Source organism: Mercenaria mercenaria, chromosome 12 (assembly GCF_021730395.1).
Source record: "Mercenaria mercenaria strain notata chromosome 12, MADL_Memer_1, whole genome shotgun sequence".
NCBI lineage: Eukaryota > Metazoa > Mollusca > Bivalvia > Venerida > Veneridae > Mercenaria > Mercenaria mercenaria.
Genome location: NC_069372.1, coordinates 31,915,150 through 31,935,006, shown reverse-complemented (window position 1 = coordinate 31,935,006; position 19,857 = coordinate 31,915,150). Strand labels below are relative to the sequence as shown.

Below are 19,857 nucleotides of genomic sequence, written 5' to 3'. Positions count from 1 at the left end.
GTGCTCTGCTGAACCATTACTCATACATTCAGTTTTGAAAAAAGTGCATACATGTTATGCATTTCAATGTTTACATTCTACGTTAAAAGCGGATAGAGAACCTGTCATGTTTTAATACTTTGAAAAACATTACAATTTAATTATTTATACTTTACTGCATGTCTTTCTTCCTCGTCCTTTTTAAACAAGCACATTTCCTGAAAATTTTATTAATTCGATTTGTTTTCATCACCCAATTTCCTTTTTAGATTCACAAAACTTGTGCATTTACTAAGATATGCCAAACTTATGCAGCTTAGTGCATTACCTTTTAACTTTTCTTTTTCAAACTCAATTCATAAAAGTCGTTCTGTAACTCGAATATCTTTCATTTTGTCGTTTTAGTGAATCGCCCTTTTCCTTTCTTAATTGGAACCACTGCCTTACCCTTGCATGATCGTAAGAGGCGACTAATAGGGTTTTAACACTTGGTTTTGCTGTAACTCTGTGATTCCAGCAGGTATGCAAATTTTGATTCCATACCTCATGTTTTTATTTCGATGTAAATGAGATGTGAAACCAAAATTTGTAGTCCTGTTTGGCGCCATATAACCTATACTGTGTTGGTGCGCCGTAAAACCCAAATAAATAAATAAATCTTCCTTTCTTAAATTGAAAGTCATGCAAAAATAAGCATTTATTTTAATCTCAGATAGATTTGAAAAAACAACAAACATTTAAAATGGCATTGTATATTCTGTGCACCCACAGTAAGTTAAAACGTGAAAAGCCTCCGCAGTCAATGGTCGCTGACTTCGAACCACTTGCCATCACAACTATGTGCTTGAACTTAAGCTTTAAGTGTGGGATTTTCATGTAAGATATCCATCCAGTACGCTTGCAGTAGGTCGTTTGCTCTACAAAGATGCCCGTCCGTATATGAAATAATGTTCAGAAGGGCACCTAAGTCTTTCCATCACCATGAACCTTAATATATTTAATTGTCTCGGACACTGGTAATCAAAACTGTATAGATAATCAGGATCGTGAAGCATTACTTCCAGAACTTTGCACATAAATTAGCTATTTCGCAACAAATGTTTTCGTCACTTGGCGCAGGCGTATTGCAAATACTATTTACTATTACGTGCGAATGTATTAGGAAGCTGAGACGCCATAACTCGTAACCGCCCACGGCGCAAGTGCCCTCAGGACAGATATTTCTATCCAGTTCGTAAACACATGACTGAAGTTTTTCTTGCATATCGTATACAAATAAGCGTTTCATTTCTGACAGATAATTTTTGTTGTATACCGTATTTTACAAATAATAATAGAAATTTAAAGCAAATAGTACATTTTTGTAGCACTCCCTCTTATTGTAAAGTATTAACGCACAGCACATGAAATTAACGTCCGAAAGCTGAAGTGACGTCATGACGTTTCAGTGAAACTTTAGTTTGTTTGTTTGTAGCGTAACGTTATGTTCTTTCCGTAAAATAACGTATTTTGGACCAAAAAATATACTATATATATAAAACGGACGGAGAGAAGGTCTCAAGGTACCTGATAATGTCTTAGTTTGCATATACAATACCATATATAATCAATGCATGAAGCGCTAGTTGTCATTACCAGCACGAGAGCCATCTGGCATGGGGGTGCCAGATGGGTTTTACATGCATGGGTAAAATAAACGGAAACGCCAGTCCGGTGTGCAAGAATCTTTTTCCTTATTGCATACCAAAAATTATTTTCCATTGAGTTTCAATGGATCGGGATCGTGCAGTATTTTTCCTTATTATATACGTTACTATAAATAGTAACAAAAAAGCCGTTTAAAACGGTCATTGCGGCTTCTGTTTATGCATCAATAATGGCGCAGTGTGCCTCACGCGCCATAATTAGAATGGCCCCGGGTAACCGGTTGCCAGTGTGTTCTAATGTTGACGTCATGTGGCAACATTATTATGGCGATTGAAAGGGCGCTGAATCATTTTCAGATAGATTGTCAAATATTTATGGCACTAATGATAAAAAGCAATACAAATAATGCTTTTGAGTTTTTGAAAATATGTGAAATGAAAATACCAAGATATACATGAAGCGAAGGTTTATAATAAAAAGGTCAATAAACGGCTGATTGTGCCTTATAGCCATACTGGTACACATAGTTTCATAATAGCCCTCGGGCTAAAGCCATATAGGCGTGCCATTATGGCAAGAAAGCACAACCCAGTCATACATTAACCTCTTAGTAATTCTTCGTGAAATGTTTTTTTCCCAACCCTAAACTATGCTTTATGTAAGAAAGGAAAACTATCAAGGCATTTGATTTTATACAATGTATAGCCTCTTATACAAATAATTTAGTAACTGAAAAGCTGCAGTAAATGCTAGTACCAATAAACATTGCACTTTAAACTTTTCTTACAATATTATAGGTACACATGTAATAAACAGGTAATTACACTGATTAACCGATACATATTGACATGGAACGCTTTCATATCAGACGTGGATGTTTTCTAAACGTTGTAATAGAAAGAATCGTGTGACGTCCATGGTGTCCACGCGCACGTTGCGACAACAAGCTGAGGTCAATTTCGCGGAAAATATTAATGCACGTCAGTTTGAATTATTTGTTACATTTTCGAAGAAATTCTGGTATTTTCCGTTTTTCGTAACAAAACGATAATTAAGACATAAAGTAATCATTTGGAAGTGGGTATATAATAAAAAGGTTATCAATTTTGTATGTACGTATATGCACTTGTTCTTTCACGGATAATATTGCCTTCCTAAAGTACCGCTGCAGAACAAGGCATATATTCACATACAAAGTTAATAACCTATAAATATTGATATTCCAGTTTCATATCGGATGTGTGTTGCCAATTGTGAAGTCAGTTTCATGGATTTCGTCACGTTTTTAAGTTCTTTAACTAGGACATTTTCAGTTCCACTCGGGCTAAAGAACAAAATTTATATCATTGATATAATGAATAATACACGTGTAGTTATTGTAAAAGGTTTTTAGATTTGCATCGAGAAATATGCATTCATTCTTCATTAAGTCGCGCAATATTCTTATATGTCTGCTGCAGAACACGTTCATATTTCAATATACAAATTTAATAACCTACAATTACATACATCATGTTGCTTAGTTGCCTCCTGTGCTTCAAAAGAATCGTTTTACAGACTTTATAATAATTAAGGTGTGCGCATTCGATAGTATAAGTGAACCCCGCGCCACCTCGTACATATTGCTTTCATTTGGACAAAGATATCTTGGTTTCTGGTATATTTTACTCGAAAAGCAATGTTTTAAGCCGCAAGACTTCGATGAGTGTCAGTAACGCTTACTTGTGTCGCGTTTAGAGTTAGTAACATCATCGGTTAGAGTGAGGAACATGATATTAAATAAATATTGCGTGTTTATGATAAAGCAGTTGCAGAAATACATTTATAAGCTTAAAACTGGCACTGCTTTTAATCGACTCACTGACTGTCTGTAATTATTGCTTTTGTAAAAAGTGTAGTATATATTTTTTTATTCTGTTAAATAGCAAAATGCTTCCTTTTTCTCAATAACAGACGACTGTTTATTAAATCTAAATGTTTTATTCAATTTATGCGATTACTTTTAGAATCTGAAAACATGTTCATGTCAAGACACAGGTAAATATAATCAAAGTAGTTATTATATATGAAAATTATGTAAGCCCTGTCATATAGAGTGATACCGTAACCAAACGTCGTTGAGATATGTCACTTGATATCGTTGAGACATGACTTACGTTGGAACGTAGTTCTCCCGGAGTGAGTAAACTGTCTGTAAACATGATAGAGAATGTTGTATTGCTATAGGTATCCTGTGGCATTTGTAAACAATTGATATGAATTGTACATACACGTGAACAAAGGAAAGAGACAGACAACTAGAAATAAAAACTTTTGCATCAAAGTATAACTAAGCACTGAGTTCATCATTGTGAAATGTAAGTATAACTGTGTATGCTGCAGGAGTTGCAGTGACAAGATCAGTGTTTAACAGGTAAATGACAATTAAATATATTATACCAAATTTAAATAGCACCCTTTTCATGATTAACACAGTAAAATGAGCTTTACCTAGCACAAAGGCAGCCACTCAGGGCACCAAATTCATTCTCTACTAGTACAGAAACAGAGCAATCTGACCAGAGGGACAGTGAGACAAAGCTCCCAGAACAGAGAGAAAGAAATCCTGTTTAGCTAATGTGTCTGTAAATGTAGATTACATTTAATTATATTTTTGATGGCACATAGAGTCTGTTATTTCTTACATTTTCCTCAGATATATTGGTATAAAGATATTTGTTATATATAGGTGTGGTACCAGCTACTGGTTTCCTGAAAGATTCTGGTATAAAGATGACAGACAGAGGGTTTATACCTGTTAATGAGGTAAACTACTTTTACACCTTTTAGTACTGCTACTTTCTATAGATTTTTTAAGGTAACTGGTCTACAAAATGTCTCATTATGTTTTATATATCAAAATGTTTGTGAAGGTTGGCAGATTTTGGAAGTGCTTGTTGCAGTTTTCAAATCTGTGGTACAACACAAATATTCAAGATGGCGTCCAAGATGGCCACCAAAATATTAAAATAAAAATAATAGCATATGTATCTGAAAATATGCCAATTTTAACTAAAGTTTGAATCGAAATAACAATTCATTTTATCACATATATCTTCTATGCTGTAGCTCCTTTAAAGACAATTTCTAGCAATATTTAAAATTAAAATGTTATTTGCCAAGGGAGTTGATTTATATATTTTGAATCTGTAACATTCAAAATATTTGGTATCTGATTGGAGATATCGAGATCTTTGTGCAAGTCTTGTACATATTGGTCCATTGTCATTATCAATGCTCTGTAGTGTGCATATGCATGCGAGAGAGCAAGGCTTGGAGCTTAGAAAGACAGTGTTTGTTTAACTACTCTAGGCCTGTTATTGGATGTTTCATTAGGACTTGTTTCAGAAAACACATAATTTTCATATCATATATGTATTAGTGGTATGAAAAATGCAAACTCAAGTAGAATATTAATATTATCTTTATTCATGATACAAAATAACATTGATTGATGCTGTTAAAACAACAGAGTTGACTTTATTACGTTACTGGAATTGTGTTACATAAATAACTTTTGTATCAGATATTGTACACACTATCTAAACCGATTATTATTGTACACACTAACTAAACCGATTATTATTGTACACACTATCAAAACCGATTATTATTGTTCACACTATCTAAACCGATTATTATTGTACACACTATCAAAACTGATTATTATTGTTCACACTATCTAAACCGATTATTATTGTACACACTATCTAAACCGATTATTATTGTACACACTATCTAAACCGATTATTATTGTTCACACTATCAAAACCGATTATTATTGTACACACTATCTAAACCGATTATTATTGTACACACTATCTAAACCGATTATTATTGTACACACTATCTAAACCGATTATTATTGTACACACTATCTAAACCAATTATTATTGTTCACACTATCTAAACCGATTATTATTGTACACACTATCTAAACCGATTATTATTGTACACACTATCTAAACCGATTATTATTGTACACACTATCTAAACCGATTATTATTGTACACACTATCTAAACCGATTATTATTGTTCACACTATCTAAACGGATTATTATTGTACACACTATCTAAACGGATTATTATTGTACACACTATCTAAACCGATTATTATTGTACACACTATCTAAACCGATTATTATTGTTCACACTATCTAAACCGATTATTATTGTTCACACTATCTAAACCGATTATTATTGTACACACTATCTAAACCGATTATTATTGTTCACACTATCTAAACCGATTATTATTGTACACACTATCTAAACCGATTATTATTGTACACACTATCTAAACCGATTAATGCAATATCTTAAGGTGTCATCACAAGGTTACATCATGATTGTGTTATTTTCTAAGTGAGAAAAAACTCAAGAGAAAAGAAGTTATATTTTCCGTAATTGTGATGATTACGCAAGCGTAATTTAAGATACACTTGGTGATATATTACAATACATATATATTACTTAAATAAATTGACATCAATAAATTGTTGTTTAAGTGAAGTGTTCTTTACAAAATATAGAGTTAACACATTGTTGATATAGGAATCAGAAGGTAACATACACTACATAAGATACATTACTATTTCATTTAACTTTTATGAATAGAAATGTTTTGTTACTAAATTACTATAAAGTTAACTTCACTATCAAGTATGTTACTATTTGAATTCTTTGACTGAATTTTGAAAACTGTGATTTAACTCAGAAGAAATTGATACCATGGGGAATCAAAAAGTTGATTATTTGTTTAAGTTAAAATTTAAAATATGTCTTTTAATAATGAAATGCATTTTTGTAGTGATTTATTTGACTACTTAAACATAATTATTATATAGAAATATTTTATTTTGCAGACATAAATACAATAGACCTATAATTTACAAATTATTAAATGTTTAAAATTCATGAAACTGCATTAGGCTGCTAGAAACATATGTTACCAAGATGAATACAAGTTTAAGGAAATAAAGAGATTATTTAGAAACATAGAAAATTTACTGAATATCACCAACAGTTACTGCATTATACAAAATTTGGAATGCACATAGATATTGTAGAACATAAGAACACTCAGGGACACACAAAGAGATATAAAATGCACCAATACGCGGTTATTATTTTGGTAGAAATGTACTCAATAAGCTCTCAAAGAGCTAGTAACATTTCTTGTAAACTTAAATGTCTGGTTTGGTATAGATTTGGGTTACAGCTCAGCCTGATGAAGGCTAAAAGTAAAAAAAAATCCCAGTGGACTAAAGGTCTACGAAGTCCAAAAGGCCCACCAGTTCAAAAATCCAAATTGAAGACTGCACTAACCTTACCCTAACCCTAAACTGAAATTGAACAATAAACTGACTATTCTTTCAGACCAGTAGGTATTCTGAATAGGGATCTGTTGGACAGATATGCATTCCAACAACTGGGCGAATCTGCTATGAATGTTGTCTCTCGGACAGGCCATCAGTTGAGTAGATCTGCTGTGAATATTGACTTTTGGACCAGGAGCAGTCACCTAGTATTGACATATAACCTTTAAATGTGAAGCGTATGTGCTTCACAGTAGGTTGCCGCTTTTCCAGCTGTGCCTGTATATGTACCAACATCATACTCTTACCGCTTCTCCAGCTGTGACTGTATATATACCAACATCATACTCTACCGCTTCTCAAGCTGTGACTGTATATATACCAACATCACACTCCTACCGCTTCACCAGCTGTGACTGTATATATACCAACATCACACTCCTACCACTTCTCCAGCTGTGACTGTATATATACCAACATCATACTCCTACCGCTTCTCCAGCTGTGACTGTATATATACCAACATCACACTCCTACCGCTTCTCCAGCTGTGACTGTATATATACCAACATCATACTCCAAATGCTTCTCCAGCTGTGACTGTATATATACCAACATCATACTCCTAATGCTTCTCCAGCTGTGACTGTATATATACCAACATCATACTCCTAATGCTTCTCCAGCTGTGACTGTATATATACCAACATCATACTCTACCGCTTCTCCAGCTGTGACTGTATATATACCAACATCATACTCCTAATGCTTCCCCAGCTGTGACTGTATATGTACCAACATCATACTCTACCGCTTCTCCAGCTGTGACTGTATATATACCAACATCATACTCCTAATGCTTCTCCAGCTGTGACTGTATATATACACCAACATCTTACTCCTAATGCTTTGCATTTGCATAAAACATTTTTAATGAATCATGGTACTCTTTCAGTTAATGGCAACAGATAAGGCAGATGTTTATGCTGCAGGGGATATTGTGGAGTTCCCTCTCTTCAGTAGTGGAGGAACAAATGTCAATATACAACATTGGCAGATGGCTCATGCACATGGTTTGTGATAAATTGTTCCATATGACAGCAACATAATTCTTAATGTTTGGAAGTTATCCTGCCAGTTTGAGGAAGGTTTGTGGTTCTACCCAGGTTCTTGCCTATCAATGCATCAGTGATTGGCTGGTTTGAGGAAGGTTTGTGGTTCCTCCCAGGTTCTTGCCTATCAATGCATCAGTGAGTGGCCCGTTTGAGGAAGGTTTGTGGTTCCTCCCAGGTTCTTGCTTATCTATGCATCAGTGAGTGGCTGGTTTAAGGAAGGTTTGTGGTTCTACCCAGGTTCTTGCCTATCAGTGCATCAGTGAGTGGCTGGTTTGAGGAAGGTTTGTGGTTCTACCCAGGTTCTTGCCTATCAATGCATCAGTGAGTGGCTGGTTTGAGGAAGGTTTGTGGTTCTACCCACGTTCTTGCCTATCTATGCATCAATGAGTGGCAGCTCTAGTCTACCTCATGGTTTATCCATATGCAGAAATCTAAGCATATTTAATTTCATACATGGTGGAGAGAAGGGATGTATTGATTTTGCATGAACATCTTATGCACCATATCTGAACACTACAAATATATTTTGCAAGGAAGATATGTTCTGTTCATGAATTAACACAGATTTTAGTGCTTAATTCCAGAATCAAGATATATTTCAGACTAAAAGGAAAATTCCTGATAATGTTAAAAAAAATTGTAGAGTGGATACCATAATTTTCCTATTACATCTTTTAATGCTACAGTTTTGGGGAAAAAGCAACTTTCCTACCAAGCTCATATTTGTAGCTCACCTGAAGCAAAGGTTTAGGGTGAGCTGTTAGTATAGGTTGATGGTTCGGCATCTGTAGCATCCTTGCAAGGTTTGCTTTTAAGTTTGTTCAAATCGTTGTGTTTGACCCCTCTTAGCAGCCGCAAGAGCTAAAAATAGCAAAAAAATTAAACGGCTTCCTCCAACTGCTTGATGGATCTTCGTCAGACCTGATATTTAGCATCATTAGAAGGTTCTCTCCCATTTTTGTTCAGATTTGGACACTTGGCCCTTTTAAGGGACTCCTAGAGCTAAAATTAGGAATACCTTTAAATGACTTCATTTCACGAACTGCTTGATGTATCTTCATAAAACGTAGTCTGTAGCCTTTCCCAGATTTGTACAGATGGGAGCACTCATCCCCTTATAGGGGCTGTTAGAGCTAAATATGAACTACATTTCAATGATTGCTCCTCAGTAACCACTTGATGAATTTTAATCAAACTTGATCTATAGCATCATTATAAATGTGTTCATTTGGGGCAGTTGGCCATTTTGAGTGCCCCTTGATGTTGAAATAGAAATACCTTCTGTTGTTGTCTTTTTATGAACCGCTTGATGGATCTTCATCCAACTTGGTCTGTAGCATTATGGCAAGATCCTCTCCCTATTTTATTCAAATTGGGGCGCCTGGCCTCTTGTAGGGGCCCTATCCAAAATTTGTTCATTTGGGGCACTTGGCCATCTTAAGGGACCCTAGATGTTGAAATAGAGATACCTTCTATCGTTGTCTTCTCATGAACCACTTGATGAATTTTCATCAAACTTGGTCAGTAGCATCATTGTAAGATCTTTTTCAAATTTTATTCAAATGGGGCATTTGGTTCCTTTAAGGGGCCACTAGAGCTAAAAATAGAAATATCTTTAAACAATTTATCTCATAAACAGCTTGATTGATCATCATCAAAACTTGGTCTATAGGATCGTAATGAGGTCCTCTCAAAACATTTTTCCAGTGGGGGCACCCGTTTCCTTTTAGGGGCTAATAGAACTAAAAATAGAAATACTTTCCAACAACTTCTTCTGAAGATTTTCATCAAACTTTGTATCATTAATACAAGTTATAATATAATATTATAATTCAGATTGGGCCTCTAGAGCTAAATACAGTCATCCTACGAATATAAGACGCACATTTTTTTACGAGATTCTGGTCTCGAAGGACCGATGCATTCTATATATGGAGATAGAAAAGACCAAACATTTCCCCCGACTCAAAAATTAAGAAAATCGATCTTTGTTTACACTGCATTCCACTATATTGAAGAGAATTCAAGGGGAGTAAATACCAATGACTCGGGCATAGCTAATAGCCAGTATCAGGACCCAGTATCTTAAATTACTTTTGTATAAAATGTAAAATTTAGAGCTCACGTAAAATCTTAAGATAAATAAATGCTGTTTTTCATTAAAATATCTTTTTACAACGCATTTCTGTAACTGATCATTAAGTTTTTAACAAGACCTGTGTAAAACTTTCCCGGCGTGTTTTCACACATTTTTTTGAAACTCCGTATCAGGTAGCCCGGAAATCGATTATCTAATCTTCAAACATAATTTTGGTAGTTGTCTATGAGCTGAATACAGATGTACCAGGCCAGTTGGTGTTCTCTAACAAACCATGGTACAATGCGTTTACTACACCATTGCAGTGAATGCCAAGAAGAAGAAGATAGTTGTCTATAATCCTCTTGTTCATCGAGAAATTCACGCCTGAGGCATTACTTATCTTACACCTACTGTCACAATCTGCAAACAATTAACCGTTTAATCATACCCGGAGGCAATTGTAAACATGTGCATGCGAGATTTTAGACTGATACAATATGATCATGGTTGTTGGTCTGTAATGTTCAAAACAATTTGCAAACCAGTCTTAAAATTATGTCATTTTACCGCCACGTGCCAAAGTGTACTTTCGTTTTCACTGGCGTCAATATTCATGGAGTGATCAGAGGATGTGGCAGTTTAGTGCTTACACAAGAGTTTATGCTTTTCAATTTAAATACTTGTACAACATGCAAAAACATCGACAAAAATTTAGCAAAAACCGGCAAGTTCTTAGAAACTATAGCGAATTTCAGACAAACATAAATTCAGATAGGTGATAAGTGGGTATAAGCATTTTTCCAGAATTCTGCTGAGATTTTTTCACTGCGTCCTTTACACGAGAGCGACCTATATTCAGCCGATTACGGTATGGAAATACAACTGCTTCTAATGAACCACTAGATGGATCTTCAAATCAAATTTGATTTGTTTAATCATTATAAGGTCCTCTCTAAAGTTTATTAAAGTAGGGTGCTCAGCCCGTCTTAGAGGTCGCTGTAGCTAAAAATAGAAATATCTTTAAACGCCTAGTTTTCCTGAATTGCTTGATCGATCCCCATCAAACTTGGTCTGTAGAGTCTTTGTAAGGTCCTCTCCCAAAGTTGTTCTAATGGGGGTGCCTGGCCCCTTTTTGGGGCTGTTAGAGCTAAACAAGGAAACACCTTGTATAAGGACTTCTGTTGTATAGCTTCATTAATCTTTATCGCACTTGGTCTGAAGTATTGTCATGAGGTTCTCTCCCACATTTGATCAAATGGGGGCCCTCAGCCCCTTTAAGGTGCAGCTAGAACTAAAAACTAAAAATAAAAAACCTTTAAACAGCTTCTCATCACAAACTTCATGAAGGATTTTGTTCAGATTTGGTCTGTAGCATCATAAGGTCCTTGCACAAGCTTGTTCAAATGGTGGCACTTGACCCCTTTTAGTTTATACTAAAGACAGTTGTTACAATTCATAATTAAGTCTGTCATGACTATATTCAAGGTCAAAAGTCAAGGTCAGGTGAGTGACTTAGGGCCACTATGGCTTTCTAGTTCTTTTCAGTTAGACTGCTAGTTTATTTGTAAATTCGCCTAGTGGAGAGTCAGAAAGTCTTTACCATAAACAACAGATGTGGCGCTACTAATGTTGCATGGTAATTAATGCAGGTTTGCTGTGTGTACTGAAGCTTATTTATAGTTGCTACCAGTTACCCAAATAGGAGACTCCTGAAAAAGAATGTTAGTTATATTAATGTGAGGATTTGGGCAAGACAGAGAAGATGCTTTAATTCGAGAAACTTTCCTGGTTCTTTAGTGTGCTGTGTGTTAAGACCCATTCACAGGATTCTTATCTGAACGCTGATAATGTTTATATAGTTGGAGGAGTGGCATCTTGAACTCATTAGCCTTTTCATAGTCTGGCATATTACCACTTGAACATTGTGTCTGCTCTTGAAGGTTTGCTGAAATGTTTTTTTCTTTTTATAGGAAGAAATGCAGCATACAGCATTATGGGAAGAAAACAGCCAATCAGGAGTGTCCCATATTTTTGGACAGTCCAGTATGGCAAAAGTATAAGATACACAGGTAAAACGCGATTGCCATATTGTGTGTGAATTACCATATTTTCCCCAAGTGTTGAGACACCCTTAAAGTTAGGACACTCTCAAAATTTGCAAAAATAATTATTTTCATCGTACCTAACATTTGGTACAGAAAATTTCAGGCAGCATTTGTTTTACCAACAAAAAAGTGAGAAAAATCAAGGGGAAATGTAATTATATTCCTGTTATATTGAACTTGTCAAACTGTAGTATTTTTCAATAATTTGATTGATTGTAAAATGATATCATTCTGCCAATTGCGTATATGTCACAATCGTAAATTTATTACAATCATCATTTCTCAAACAATTATTCAAACAAATATTAAATTCTATTTTGTTCAGAAAATAAAATTTGGTCTAAAATGAGTATGAATTTGTCACAGGGTGATAAAAATGTACAGACAGACTTGGACTCGAACCCCGGGCCTCGGAATACTGTTACAATACTGTACTGACTGAGCTACCCGGCTGCCTACACATTTTCTCCCCATTTTAATATTTAAGTCTTATACCGTGACATATTTCCCCAACATTTTTGAAATTCATCCTCGAATTTCAGCAGGTACTTTTTAAATATAAGCAGTTACAGGCATCGGAGACTAACTAGTAATGCTGTCACGGTCCCATGTTGGGCGCCAAATGTCACAGGGTGAGAAAAAGTATTGCCAGACCGGGACTCGAACCCGGGGCCTCGGAATACCGTTCCAATGCTCTACCAACTGGGCTACCCGGCTGCCTACACATTTTCTCCCCATTTTGATATTCAAGTCGTATACCGTGACAGATTCAAATTATACTTCAACTTATCAGGCTTAATCTTGTCTAATTTTATAATTCAGTTTCAATCTTTTGTCACTGTATAATCTTTTTAATCTGCCCTGAAGGTATAAGTGCAGTGACACTTCACAAGTCACATGGAAAGAGCACAATAAACAAGTCAAATTATTAGACAAACAAAATTATCTTACCTGAAAATTTATTTATAAAAGGTAAACATTTTGTCTTTGTCAAAGCTGAGTAACATATCAGTTTTCCCTATGCCTAGGTCATGATCAAAGCTATGTAACATATTATTTCTAGCTCATTTGAACCAAGGGTTCAGGGTGAGGTATTAGTATAGGTGGATGGTCCGGCAACTGTCATCTGGCATCTGTTTTCAACATGTTTACATGTTCTCTTCTGAAACTACTGGTCAGAATTAAACCAAACTTGGTTTGTATTATCCTGGCAAGGTCCCCTCTCAAGTTTGTTCAGATGGAGGCACTTTGTCCGTTTTAGAGCTCGCTAGAGCTAAAAATAAAAATTCATTTAAACAACTTCTCATGAACCACTCGATGGATCTTTATGAAACTTGGTCTGTAGCATCAGTGTAAGTTCCTCTCTCAAGTTTGTTCAGTTTGGGGCACTTGACCCCTTTAGGGGCTCTTTGAGCTAAAAATAGAAATAACCACTTCTTCTGATAAACTGCTTGATGGATCCTCATCAAACTAGGTCTGTAGCATCACCGTAAGGTCCTGTCTCAAGTTTGCTTAAATGGGGGCATTTTACCACTAGAGCTTTTATCTGTGTCAGGGTCATGGTCTAGGACATACTATGTTTTCACCCTTTATTGGCATGGGGGTTTGGTGGATGGGTGAATTTGGTGTCCTGTCAATAACTACAGTATTTTTCTCTGTACTAAACCATACTGATATAAGTAACTCTATAAAATCTTGGTCAAGTTCTATTACAAACCAGTTCAGTTTGACTCACAATTTTGTTCAATCTTAATGAAATTTTGTGAACGTTACTTAAAAAAAAAATCTCGCAAGAGTTTGTAACTTTGTCATCTGGGTCAAAAACTAGGTCATAAGGTCAAGTTATAGGAAAACCTTGTAAACTTTCTATGTGCAGCATTTTAAGCTCGATTATACAAAGTGTAGTCTCGACCTCGCGGAGTCGTCTTTCCACGTCTGCAACTTCATTAAAGTTTTGATGCACTTTCTCTTTATCTCTGTAATTACTAGATGGATTTGCTTCAAACTTAAAATAGTTATTCCTCATCATCACCCACGTCATATGGCACACGGGACATAACTCTTGCACCAATGATTCATTAATTATCTCCCTTTTACTTAGAATTTCATTTTGGTGCACTTTCACTCTATCTCAGTTATTGATAAACGGATTTGATTAAAACTTAAAATAGCTGTTCCACATCATCACTCACATCATATGACACAAGGTTCATAACTCTGACACCAATTTTTCATGAATTATGCCCCTTCTTTACTTAGAATTTTAGGTCAATTTTGGTGCACTTTTACTCTATCTCAGTTATTGATACATGGATTTTTTTCAAACTTAAAATAGTTATTCCTCATCATCACCTGCATCATATGGCACAACTCTCATGCCAATATTTCATGAATTATGCCCCCTTTTTACTTGAAATTTTGGGTTTTTAAGTTTTGATGCACTTTCACTCTATCTCAGTAATTATGTCTCCCCCCCCTCTGGGGGAGACATATTGTTTTTGCCCTGTCTGTCCGTCAATGCGTCCGTCCGTATGTCACACTTCATTTCCGAGCAATAACTGGAGAACCATTTGACCTAGAACCTTCAGACTTCATAGGGTTGTAGGGCTGCTGGAGTAGACGACCCCTATTGTTTTTGGGGTCACTCCGTGAAAGGTCAAGGTCACAGGGGCCTGAACATTGAAAACCATTTCCGATCAATAACTAGAGAACCACACCAAGAATGTTGAAACTTCATAGGATGATTGATCATGAAGAGTAGATAACCCCTATTGATTTTGGGGTCACTCCCTCAAAGGTCAAGGTCACAGGGGCCTGAACATTGAAAACCATTTCCTATCAATAACTAGAGAACCACTTGACCCAGAATGTTGAAACTTCATCGGATGATTGTACATGCAAAGTAGATGACCCCTATCGATTTTGGGGTCACTCCGTTAAAGGTCAAGGTCACAGGGGCCTGAACATTGAAAACCATTTCTGGTCAGTAACTTGAGAACCACTTGACCCAGAATGTTGAAACTTAATAGGGTGATTGGTCATGCAGAGTAGATGACCCCTAACGATTTTAGGGGTCACTCTGTTAAAGGTCAAGGTCACAGGGGCCCGAACATTGAAAACCATTTCCGGTCAGTAACTTGAGAACCACTTGACCCAGAATGATGAAACTTCATAGGATGATTGGTCATGCAGAGTAGATGACCCCTAACAATTTTGGGGTCACTCTGTTAAAGGTCAAGGTCACAGGGGCCTGAACATGGAAAACCATTTCCAATCAATAACTTGAGAACCTCTCGACCCAGAATGTTGAAACTTCATAGGATGATTGTTCATGACCCCTATTGTTTTTGAGGTCACTCCGTTAAAGGTCAAGGTCACAGGGGCCTGAACATTGAAAACCAGTTCCGATCAATAACTTGAGAACCACTTGATCCAGAATGTTGAAACTTCATAGGATGATTGAACATGCAGAGTAGATGACCCCTATTGATTTTTGGGTAAGTCTATTAAAGGTCAAGGTCACAGGGGCCCGGTCATGTGAAATCATTTCCGGAAAATAACTTGAGAACCACTTGACCTAGAATGTTGAAACTTAATAGGATGCTCCACGCGTCCCCACCTTGGTTAAAGTTTTGGTGCACTTTATCTTTTTTCAACATATCTCTGTAATTACTTGATGGATTTGATTCAAACTTGAAATACTTATTCCTCATCATCATCCACATCATCTGACATAAGATGCATAACTCTGGCACCAGTATTTCATGAATTATCCCCCCTTTTCACTTAGATTTTCAGGTTAAAGTTTTGATGCACTTTCACTCTATCTCTGTTATTACTGAATGGATTTGATTCAAACTTAAAATAGTTGTTCAACATCATCACCCACATCATATGACATAAGATGCATAACTCTGGCACCATTTTTTCATGAATTATTCCCCCTTTTTACTTAGAATTTCAGGTTAAAGTTTTGGTGCACTTTCACTCTACCTCTGTTATTACTGAATGGATTTGATTCAGACTTAAAATAGTTGTTCAGCATCATCACCCACATCATATGACACAAGATGCATAACTCTGGCACCATTTTTTCATGAATTATTCCCCCTTTTTACTTAGAATTTCAGGTTAAAGTTTTGGTGCACTTTCACTCTACCTCTGTTATTACTGAATGGATTTGATTCAAACTTAAAATAGTTGTTCAGCATCATCACCCACATCATATCACACAAGATGCATAACTCTGGCACAATTTTTCATGAATTATTCCCCTTTTTACTTAGAATTTCAGGTTAAAGTTTTATGCACTTTCACTCTATCTCTGTTATTACTGAATGGATCTGATTCAAACTTAAACAATTGTTCAACATCATTATCCTTATCATATGATGCAAGGTGCATAACTCTGGGACCATTTTTTCATGAATTATTTCCCCTTTTTACTTAGAATTTCAGGTTAAAGTTTTGATGCACTTTCACTCTGTCTCTGTTACTACTGAATGGTTTTGATTCAAACTTAAAATAGTTGTTCAACATCATCACCCACACCATATGATGCAAGGGGCATAACTCTGGCACCAATTTTTTATTAATTATTCCCCCTTTTTACTTAGAATTTTAGGTTAAAGTTTTGATGCACTTTCACTCTGTCTCTGTTATTACTGAATGGATTTGATTCAAAATTAAAATAGTTTTTCAACATCATCACCCACACTATATGACACAAGCTGCACAACTCTGGCACCAATATTTAATGAATTATGCCCCTTTTTGCTTAGGATATACTTATATAGTGTTTTGATACATTTTATCATTACCTCTCTTATTACTTGAAGTTGATATTTTTGACATAGACTCAGGCTATTGTGCAATATCTTCATCCACAACTGGAGTCATTAAACACTCCAGTGACAGCTCTACTTTCCTCAGATGTGCCCAGTTTCACTATCCAGCATCGAAATAGTCGAGCACACTGTCTCCTGTGACAGCTCTTGTTAGCTCACCTGTCACGTAGGGTGAGTTTTTGTGATCGCAATTTGTCCTACGTCCGTTCACAATTTCTTGTGAACACGATAGAGACCACATTTTGCAATCAATTTTAATCAAACTTGCACACAACTTGTATTGGCATAATATCTCGGTTCCTTTCGAAAACTGGCCAGATCCCATCATGGGTTGCAGAGTTATGGCCCCTTAAAGGGCCAAAATTTGCTTTTTTTGGCTTGTGAACATGATAGAGACCACATTTTGCAATCAACTTTAATCAAACTTGCACACAACTTGTGTTGACATAATATCTCGGTTCCTGTCGAAAACTGGCCAGATCCCATCATGGGTTCTAGAGTTATGGGCCCTTAAAATGCCAAAATTTGCTATTTTTGGCCTGTGAACACGATAGAGACCACATTTTGCAGTCAACTTTAATTGAACTTGCACACAACTTAAACTGGCATAATATCTCGATTCCTTTTGAAAACTGGCCAGATCCCATCATGGGTTCCAGAGTTATGGGCCCTTAAAGGGCCAAAAGTTGCTATTTTTGGCTTGTGAACACGATAGAGACCACATTTTGCAATCAACTTAAATCAGACTTGCACAAGACTTGTATTGGCATAATATCTCGGTTCCTTTCAAAAACTGGCCAGATGCCATCAAGGGTTTTAGAGTTATGGTCCCCTTAAACGGCCAAAATTTGCTATTTTTGGCTTGTGAACACGATAGAGACCACATTTTGCAATCAACTTTAATCAAACTTGCACACAACTTGGATTGGCATAATATCTCAGTTCCTTTCGAAAACTGGCCAGATCCCATCATGGGTTGCAGAGTTATGGCCCCTTAAAGGGCAAAAATTTGCTATTTTGGCTTTTGCAGCCATATAGAGACTTTATTTACAGTTTGATTTGATACAGACTTGCAAAATATCTTCAGCAACAATAAATTTTGGATTCCATGATGAATCTGTCAGATCCAGTCATAGGTTCCGGAGTTACGGCCCCTGATTGACCCCTGAAAGAGCCAAAATTTGTTAATTTTTACCTTGTGAACACGATAGAAGTTACACTTTATATTTGATTTTAACCACACTTACAACTTAAGTCACAACAACATCTCAGTTCCTTTCGAAAACCGGCTAGATTCCATCATTGGTTCTGGAGTTACTGCCCCTAGAAGGGGCAAAATTTTCTAGTTTGGCCCTTTCAGCCATATAGAGGTTTCATTTATGCTTTGATTTGATACAAACATGCACAGAATGATTATCTTGATGATTTCTAGGCCTTGATCGAAACTGGGTCATGTTGGGTTAAAAACTAGGTCATCAGGCCAAATCAAAGGAAGAGCTTGTAAACAACCTAGAGGCCACATTTATGACCCTATCTTCATGAAACTTATTCAGAATGTTTATCTTGATGATTTCTAGGCCAAGTTCGAAACTGGGTCATATGGGGTCAAAAACCAGGTCACCCAGTCAAATCAAAGGAAAAGCTTGTTAACACTCTTGAGGCCACATTTATGATCCTATCTTCATGAAACTTGGTCAAAATGTTTATCTTGATGATTCCTAGGCTGTTTTTGAAAGTGGGTCAAATGGGGTTAAAAACTAGGTCACTCGGTCAAATCAAAGGAAAAGCTTGTTACACTCTTGTTCATTTGATGTGCATGAAATTTGGTCAGAATGTTTGTGTGCATGAAATATCTTATGAATTTTCATCTGGGTCATGTAGGGTCAGAAACTAGGTCACCAGGTTAAATCAAAGAATAAGCTTGTTTACACTCAGAGGCCACGTTTTTTGGTCTAATCTTAATGAAAATTAGTCAGAATATTTGTCTCCATGAAGTCACTAGGTAAAACATGTTTACACTGTTATTGTGTGTTACTCAGGAGAGTGACTTAGGGCAATCTTGGCCCTCTTGTTTTATGAATTATCCTCTTTTATACCTAGACTTTCAGGATAATTATGATGCATTTTCATTGTATCTCAGTTATTACAGAAAGGATTTGATTCAAACCTAAAGTAGTTGTTCCACATCATCATGCATATCATATAACATAAGGGCCATAAGTATTGCACCAATACTTCATGAATTATCCCCATTTTTACTGAGAATTTTCAGGTTAAATTTTGGTGCACTTTCACTCTATCTCAGTTATTACAAAATGGATCTGATTCAAACTTAAAATGATTTTCCCCACACCATCACCTGCATAATTTGACACAAGGGCCATAACTCTGGCACCAATAGTTTATCATTTATGTCCCTTTTTACTAAAAATTTCAGAATAAAGTTTTGATGCACTTTCACTCTGTCTCTATTATTACCAGATGGATTTGATACAAACATAAAAGTTATTGTTCCACATCATCATGCACATCATATGACACAAGGGCCATAACTCTTACACCGAAATGTTATGAATTATGCCCCATTTTTACTCAGAATTTCATTTTAATTTTCATGCTGTTCAATTTTATCTCTGTTATTACTAAATGGATTTGATTCAAGCATAAATTCCATGGATTTGTGCTGGTAAATTCTGGCGGGGGATCTAGGGCCATCATTGCCGTCT

At 36.0% G+C, this 19,857-nt stretch overlaps 1 protein-coding gene across 5 annotated transcripts in view; it reads left to right on the top strand.

The window, feature by feature from the left end:
• Positions 1 to 19,857, top strand: part of LOC123535409 (apoptosis-inducing factor 3-like) — a 244,427-nt gene that overhangs the window by 219,427 nt on the left and 5,143 nt on the right. For all 5 annotated transcript variants that reach the window (XM_053519560.1, XM_053519561.1, XM_045318060.2 and 2 more), the window contains 3 exons: positions 4,355 to 4,431; positions 7,940 to 8,057; positions 12,150 to 12,248. In XM_053519560.1, coding sequence (XP_053375535.1) covers positions 4,355 to 4,431; positions 7,940 to 8,057; positions 12,150 to 12,248 — 294 coding nt within the window. The remainder of the gene's footprint in view (positions 1 to 4,354; positions 4,432 to 7,939; positions 8,058 to 12,149; positions 12,249 to 19,857) is intronic.